Consider the following 9119-nt stretch of genomic DNA (forward strand, 5'->3'; position numbering starts at 1 on the left):
CCTATGACCTCCAATTTGAAAAAAGTTACATTTATGTCGCTGGACCATAATGTTATATTAATTTTAGTAAGGAATAAGGGTCAAATAGGCCATCAAACTGCACATCAACATGCAATTAGGTCACCCAACTCAAAAAAACTACAATTAGGTCCTTGAACTACACAAATTCATGCAATTTCACCAAAAATGACTTGTTTACCTATTGATACGATGACGTGTCGGTTACCAAACTTAAAAATATTTTTTAGACTTTTATTTTAATAATTTTAAATAAAAATTTATTTTAAAATTTTAAAATTTTAAAATTAAAAAAAAAAAGAAAAAGAAAAGAAGAAAAACAGCCGGAGACGAAGGGGTCTCCGGCCAGCCATGGTGAACCCTTCGTCTCCATGGCTGGCCGGAGACGAAGGGATCCCCTTCGTCTCCTGGCTAGCCGGAGACGAAGGGAGCCCTTCGTCTCCTGGCTGGCCGGAGACAAAGGGGATTCGTTCGTCTCCGGCTAGCCAAGAGACGACGGCCTCCCTTCGTCTCTGGCAAGCCAGGAGACGAAGGGGATCCCTTCGTCTCCGGCCAGCCATGGAGACAAAGGGTTCTCCATGGCCGGCCAGAGACCCCTTCGTCTCCGGCAGTTAGTTTTTTTTTTTTTTTTTTTTTTTTTTTTTTTTAAATAATTTATTATTTAAAATTATTAAAATAAAAGTTTAAAAAATATTTTTAATTTTGTAACCCACACAATAGGTAAACAAGTCATTTTTGGTGAAATTGCATGAATTTGTGTAGTTCAAGGACCTAATTGTAGTTTTTTTGAGTTGGGTGGCCTAATTGCATTTTGGTGTGTAATTGGATGGCCTATTTGACCCTTATTCCTTTTTTCTTTTTTTTTTCTTTTTTTTTTTTTAGCATAAAGAAGCTAATTCATTAAGCATATGGTGAAATGTTTACAATAAAGATTGATGGAATTGACAAACATTTCTTACACTTAGACATAGAAACAACTTCCATAGCAATGCTACAGAAAACTTGATTCGCAGATTGTTTCACAAATTTAAAGCTTCTTTAATGGTCTAGTCAAACGTACCTAAGACTAACTCTGGTTGAATAGTCTTGCACACCGGCCACCTGAGTATTTCCATTCTTTGCATTGAAAATATCTCTATCGGACTAAGGGGGGTGTATTCAATCATGACTTTCAGAGAGTTTTAAAGACTTTTATGAACTTTAAAAGTTTAGAGGTATTCAATTCAAACTTTTATAAAGTCTTTAAAAATCAGGCAATATTCAATCAAGAATTTTAAAGAGTCTTTAAAAGTCGGATGGTATTCGATTAAGACTTTTAAGGTGTCTTTAAAAATCATGTGGTATTCAAAAAGTTATAAACTTTTGTAGACTTTTTAATTATAAGACTTTTGTAAACTTTTTCTTCTCAAATATAAATAGTTGAAATCCAACCATCAACCCCAAGATTTCAAAGTTTTCTTTCTACCAACTCTAGATGTTTTCTCTCTCAGCTCTATTTTAAACTCTATTATATTTTTTCTCCCCTATTTAAACTTTATAAACCTATCTAAATTCAATAGAATTTTTTTTCTTCAGTATCCTATATTTTCTCCATACCTAATCTCTACTAACCTTTTCTCTGTCCTAAACTTTACAATCTTCTTCTAAAAATTTGAAATAATATTATTTTTACTTCATTATTGCTTGTTCATTACTTCATTATTGCTTGCAAATTATAGTTCTTTGCTTGATGCCTAGCAATATTTCAAATATAATTTTTTTATATATATTATTAATTATTAATATTATTTTTTAAATTATTTTATGCAACTTGTAATTATATTTTTAAATATTTTATTTGATCAATTCTTTTACTATAAATTTTAGCTTTCAATATTGTTATGAATTTCTAATAAAATAATTTTTTTTTTATTATTACTGATGCTTATAATATATATATATATATATATATATATATATATATATATATATATATATATATATATATATATATATATATAATTAGCATATAAGTTTCAGCATATTATGGATAAAAATAATAATGTTGAGAATGTTGATATAGGTGAAGAACTATACAATAAGAAGAATTTTATGATATATTATAACATGTTCTGTAAGAAAATTATAAATGATAAGAATCGAAATCATTGAAAGTTTGTAAGGATGTATTCAATTTAGAATTTCAATGACTTTTGTAGACTTTTTAAAATAAAAAGTAGATAAAAGTTTATGAATGTTTTTTATATAGACTTTTATAGAGTCTTATAAAGTTTTAAAAAAGTTTTGAACGACTCTATGAAAGTCAATCAAAGTTTATTAAAATAATCAATAATCAATTATTTTAAAAGTCTTTAAAAGTCAACAAAAGTCATGATTGAATTGAATACACCCCCTAAGTCTCTTTTTTATTTTTCATGTTTGTCACCCAGGATGAGATTCACATACGTCATGACTAGTTTTATTGTTTCACGCTTTATGAAAAAGAACTCGCTAAGTAAACGAGAGGAAGAAACTCGTCAAAATAACGGGAGGAAAAAACACAGAAACTGCAAACAAAATTAAACCAGTAAAACAAAACAAAGGGATACAACAGTGTGAAAATAAGAGAGTAACGACCGGTAGCTGTAGAGATGGAATTGTGGGGTCAGGCGTAATCGGTGGCGAAGATGGAGAATGAAAGAGAATACGGTGAAGACAGAGAAGACAATGGAGATGAACGCTGATGATTAGGTGCTTTAACAGTAGTAGTAAACTGCTGATGATTAGGTGCTTTAACAGCACCAGTAGATGCCAAGCCAGTATGCATCGGTGGAGGAAGTGAATCGCGTGACTATAAAGATCAAAATTAGAAAACATTAGCAGAAGTCGGCATATATAACACGCATTTAGCCTCTCAGATTCATCAAACCAAAGCGTACCTCGATTATGGCAGAATCATCAAGCAGAGATGGGACACTTGGTGGAGAAGATATAACGCGCAAATCCTGCAAAACCACCAAAACAATATCACGGGATTCACTCTGATAACTATGTGTTTCTTTTCAACTAAAATGTTTAGTTAAGCTGATAGTTGGATTGCACATTTATGTTTATATATTATATATGCTCAACGATTATTGCAATGCTCACATTCATATCACTGCCATAGAAAACTACGTAGTTGTAGATTTTGTCGCTTGGAGCAACCACAAAAGCAGGCCTTCGTCCCTCGGTTCCAAAAGATTTCACTGCAGCAGGTACAAATGAAGAACATGATTGGAGTACGTACTAGGTAAAATAAGTTGATAATTATAAGGATCCTGTCACACATAGCAATTCAATTGGCTCTTCTTAAACCTCACACCACAGCTCACTACAAGCCTAACTGCGGAATAATGACTATTATTGCGCACGAGCTTAGCTCATTGGTTCAGTAGGCAGTATTTGGGAGAAGAGACTAAGGTTCAAACCTCGGTAGCGGCAGTGTGGAAATTATGCCCATTCATTGTGCGCACCGGCATTTGGCCCTGTCTGCTGAGCCATTGAGTTATCCTAATTTACATCCTCCCAAATACTCTGTCGAGAGGGGCTGGGAGAAGAATAATGACTACTATATTGCCTGACATTTATGAAGCACAAATTAAAATTCAAGACCATCCATCTTTACATTTATTTCTAATTGAAGGAGTTGGAAATTAACTCAACTTAAACAACTAAATCCTCTATTCTTTCCTTTCATGGAAGCATCTAATTCAAGTGGGCAATCGAAACTTTATAAAGAAAGAAATAGATCAAACAATGAAGTTCACTCCACTCTCTAGTTTGATATCTATTTCTGATGAGAGAAACTCACAACCACTACCCGATGACATGCACTGGATAAATCCTGCTTTGTGACCTTAGCCAGCAGAGGATCACAATGAGGTAAACCAGTCTAGATTGCACATAGCTGACCAACTCATATCTAAGAGGTTAATAGGCCGCTCGAGTTGGGAATTGAACTTGCAAAGTAATCCTAACAAGAGCAATTTGCAAAGTGATCCTAAAAGAGCTGCATATGGCATAGTAAATGACATAGTATTAACAATAGGCAAAGATGATCATGAATGCAACTTACTTTCTACATCAAAGGAAATAGAGTTAATAGACCATACTCCTAACCATTATCTACAGTGCATTTTCATGGCTTGAAAACGCCATCTACTTTTCTTTATCAATCTTCGAAATACATCCCTTTCAAAAAAAGTAATCAAGCAATCCTTTAACATTTGAAACTTTAATGTTTAGTTAGAGTCAAAAATTAAGATAAAACTTTAGTTTATATAATCATATACAAATATAGACAATTCACAATTGCTATTCTAATTCCTTTGTACATTTATATAATTAAGACAATTGAATAAAGAAAATTTTAAGAAAGAAATAATTATATTATTAAAATTGAACTTAATCATATCGTTCCTCATTGCTCCTACACTGGAAATCAGTGGAGGAGATAAATTCAGAGATGTGCTACAATTGGTTTATAAGATCCTAAGTGCTTGTAAATTAGCGTCACAATAATGCCAAATCCAAATATAATTATATTATTAAAAGTATTCCATGTGGCATTTGAAAACTCTTCCACTAAGATGTTTATTACCCTAAGCAATTAACCTTTTTAAATTTATCAAACTTACCGCTCACAATATTAAAAATACTAGACTACTAGTTTTTTTGAAAGTCAACCATTGGGTTGTATTTATAGATAAATCACAATAGAGTCAGGGGGGACACTGTCCCAGTACATAGGTAATGTGTAGCTAAAAGCAGTTGCCGCTAACGTATGAGCTAAAGTATTATGCAATCTAGGAATAAAACTAATCGAACAATAATCAAACATATTTAAAAAGGTCCTGCAGTCATCGAGGACGTAGCCCAGGTATGATCTTGGGCGAGTAGTAGTTGACGTCAAATACGTGAGTAATGTCTGGCAATCCGTGTAGAGATTAACCGATTGCTCTCCCCTATCCTTGAGCCACGACAGCACTTCCTTGCATGCCATCGCCTCGGCCATGAGTGGTGAAAAATAGTTTTGCGGTGGAGTACAAAAAGCGGATATATAATTGCCAGTGTGGGTGAACAGTATCGCTCCAACAGTGGCCGTCATGGACGACGGCACATAGCTGGCGTCGATGTAGCATTGCCTCGGCTGTGTTGAAGAGCCCGTAGCAGGCTGCGGCATAATGGCTTGCGGATGTTGCGGCAATAATCCTGGGGCGTTGGCCAGTGGTACAATTTGGTGTGTTACGGCGTGGGGCTGAATGCCATGGGGCGGTGTGACATGAGGCGAACCCATGGACTGCTGGGCAGTTTGATCGGCTGTGGCAGCCCTCATAGCGGCAGTAGCGTGTACTTGCTGCCATGCTTTTACGGTTGCTAAGGCCGTTGCAACAATCTTTTTCGGCATTGATAAATAACCCTTCCACACCGCTTCGTTTCGGGCTCTCCAAATATTGTATAGGATTGCAGCCGCAAAGAATATTTCATCAGAATTTAGAACATCCAATAATGTTCCAAACCAATCATAAAAAACATTTGTCATAATTTGGGGGATTGGAAGGCTAGATTGGCTCCAAATGGCTTTTGCATAGTCACACACTACCAATGAATGCACTATATCTTCATTTACTAGGCCACACATTGCACATAACGGATCAATATCCACTCTCTTCATAAGTAAATTAGTGGTAGTGGGTAATATATTGCTCATTGCTCTCCATAAAAACATTTTCCATTTCGGGGGTATTTTGAGATGCCATAGGGTATTCCATCTATCAAATCCCATGTTTGTATCATAATTGCCCACTATACTTCTGTACCCATTCTTGACGGAGTAGCATCCATTCGGATCCCCGTGCCAGTACCAAGTGTCCTCATAATCCGGGGAGATGGGGATCTTTAAAATTCTAGTTACATCATTTGGTTGGAAAATATCAGCTAGAATATGGGGGTCCCACATCCCAGTTGTTTGATCAATCAATCCTGCAACCTTAGCATCTGCCAACTGTACTGGCATCTCAGTCTGAATCATAGGATCTAATTCGTCCTGGAGCCATGGGTCTTTCCATATTAGAGTCGACTCACCATTTCCAATCCGTCGTCGCACCCCACTGGTAATTAATTCTTTTGCAGCCATAATACTCCTCCAACAGTAGCTAGGATTATTGCCTATACTTGCTTCTGAAAAAGTTAGTTTAGGATAATACCTAGCTTTATACACACGGGATACCAATGAGTCAGTATTTGTTAGGAACCGCCAAGCTTGCTTCCCCAACATAGCCAAATTAAATGCCTTCAGGTCCTTGAAACCTAGGCCCCCATATTTCTTGGGTATACACAGTCTATCCCATGCCTTCCAATGAATTCCTCGGTCAGTTCCTGTTCCCCACCAATATCTGTTCATTACCCGCTCAATAGCTGTACAGACAGAGGTTGGTAACATGAAAATACTCATTGAAAAGGTAGGCATTGCCTGAGCCACACTTTTCAATAATATTTCCTTACCGGCCTGTGTTAAAAGTTTCTTACTCCACGAGCCAATTCTTTGCCTGATCTTATCTTCAATATAAGCAAATGCTGCCTTTTTATTCCTTCCTATAAAAGCTGGTAACCCCAAATATTTTCCAAAATTCGGAGCTTGGGTCACCCCCAGGATCTGTGCCACCATCTCTCTATCACCACTACATGTGTTCTTGCTATAACAGATACTAGACTTATGATAATTCACCATTTGTCCTGAGTAGGCTTCATATCTGGCCAAACAATTTTTAATCTCAACTGCCTCATCCTGATTAGCTTTAAAGAACAAAAGGCTATCATCTGCAAAGAATAAATGAGAAATCGGTGGTGCACCTCGTGCCACCCTGCAGCCATGAATTAAACCACTATCCTGTGCCTGTTGAAGTAATAGGGAAAGTCCTTCTGCACATATAATAAACAGATATGGTGACAATGGATCGCCCTGCCTGAGACCACGTGTAGGCATGATTGGGTCACTAGGAGAGCCATTTATCAAAAACTTATAAGACACTGTAGTCACACATAACATGATCAGTTCCACCCATCTCTCATCAAACCCCAAAGCTTTTAACATCCCTTGTAGGAAAGGCCATTCCATTCGATCATAAGCCTTTGCCATATCTAATTTTAAAGCACCCCACCCAACTGCTCCACACTGTTTTCTGTTAAGAAAGTGGCCCACTTCTGTTGCTATCAAAATATTGTCGGTGATGAGTCTATCTGGTATAAATGCACTCTGTGTACTAGATATGACACTATCCATCAGGGGCTTCATTCTTTGAGTAATCATTTTTGCCATTATCCTATAAACAACATTACTTAGGGCTATGGGTCTTAAATCTGTCACCAGCTCAGGCATCTCCTTCTTCGGTATTAACACAACATTTGTTTCATTCAATGCAGAGGGAAAAACACGAGTATTAAGACATTCAACAATATAATGTGCCAGATCCCCACCCACCACATCCCAGTAGTGCTGATAGAAGCCAGGATTCATTCCATCTGGACCCGGTGCCTTATCAGGGAACATCGCAAATAGGGCACTTCTAACTTCATCCACCCTAAAGGGTTGTAATAATGTATCATTCTGGTCCTGTGTGACTTTCGGTGTAACTTTCTCAAACAATTCATGCCCATCCCCCGGATTACTAGAGCAAAAGATATTGGCAAAATAATCCAAAACCACATCATTCATTGCCTCCCCTTCCACCCAATCCCCAGTATTATCCATAATTCTAGTTATAAAGTTTTTCTTTTTACGGTGAGAAGCATACATGTGATAGAATCTTGTATTGGCATCCGCATTTTTCAACCAGTGTTGTTTAGCTCTTTGTTTCCAGTACGCATCCTCCTGGGCCTCAACACGGCTCAATTCCTCCTCCAATCGCTGAAATTCAGCCAACGATTGTGAGTCCGTTCGCCCCCTCAATCGTAACTGGTCACTTCGGAGTTGCTTAATACGTTCTCCAAATTTATGGTAGCGATCACCCCCCCCAACGAGATAATCGTTTCCCACAATATGTAATGCACTCGTGCAGCCCCTCATGCCTTTTCTCATTCCATGCTTCTTCCACCACGGCCCTACAACCCTCATCATAGATCCATGCCATCTCGAACCGGAATTGTTTTCGTACCCTCCCCCTCCCTACCGGGTCATGAATCCCCAGAAAGAGAAAGGAATGGTCCGATCTTCTGGTCAGAATATTAGTCACTCTTGCCCCCGGGACACAATCACGCCAGGTATTCGTGGCCAATACTTTGTCCAGTCTCTCCTCCATCCACCGATCTGTGCCCTTCCCCTTTTCCCATGTAAACTGGTACCCTTCCATTGGCAGCTGAGTCATACCACAAAATTCAACGGCCTCCCCAAAACCCCGTAAAAGGTAATTAGGATGTGGATTACCTCCCCTCTTCTCATGTTGAAACAAGAGATCATTAAAATCCCCTATCATAACCCATGGTAGAGTGGATTGTTGCTTCAGAGACTTAATGAGATTCCATGCGTCCCTTCTTCTACTTCGGAGCGGATAACCATAATAGCAAGTCATCCGCCAGTTTGGGAAACCAGCTATGCTAATTTCCAAGTCAATATAATTCTTCGAGAAACTCATCAATCTTGCCGTATTGTTCTTTCTCCATAACAAAGCCAAACCACCACCCATTCGCACTGGATCAACATAAAATAATCCTTCAAACCCAAGCTTCACTCGTAACCTCTCTGCATTGTCACGTTTCACTTTAGTTTCCATCAGAAAAACAAAATCAGGCTTCTTCCGGGCCACCATGCCCTTTATTTCCCGAACTGTTCGTGGATTGCCCAAGCCACGACAGTTCCAGCTTAGCGTACACATTGGGTCGAGCGGGCCTGTGACACAAGACCCGCCGCATGCAAGTTTTTTGGAGCCATGTCGGTTTCCACCACATCCCCCATTACCGTACCCTCCCCTTCCACGCCGGACGCATCCGCACGGCGCCGTTTGGATGATGCCGTGACATCCTCCTCCGGGCCAACATGTTGCTGTGCCATAACAACCTCCTCCATGGCCTCGGTTCCCCCCCCC

The 9119-nt window shown here is 38.3% G+C and overlaps 1 protein-coding gene across 1 annotated transcript; it reads right to left on the reverse strand.

The window, feature by feature from the left end:
* Positions 1–2662: 2662 nt before the first annotated feature.
* LOC109190190 lies at positions 2663–8843 on the reverse strand. Its single transcript, XM_019340640.1, has 6 exons — positions 8316–8843; positions 6544–8203; positions 4867–6456; positions 3148–3245; positions 2937–3002; positions 2663–2848 (listed from the first exon to the last, which is right to left on the reverse strand). Exons 1-6 carry the CDS (start codon positions 8841–8843, stop codon positions 2663–2665), a joined length of 4128 nt encoding a protein of 1375 aa, XP_019196185.1.
* Positions 8844–9119: the final 276 nt, after the last annotated feature.

Source organism: Ipomoea nil, unplaced genomic scaffold, assembly GCF_001879475.1.
Source record: "Ipomoea nil cultivar Tokyo-kokei standard unplaced genomic scaffold, Asagao_1.1 scaffold1574, whole genome shotgun sequence".
In the NCBI taxonomy this organism is placed as follows: domain Eukaryota; kingdom Viridiplantae; phylum Streptophyta; class Magnoliopsida; order Solanales; family Convolvulaceae; genus Ipomoea; species Ipomoea nil.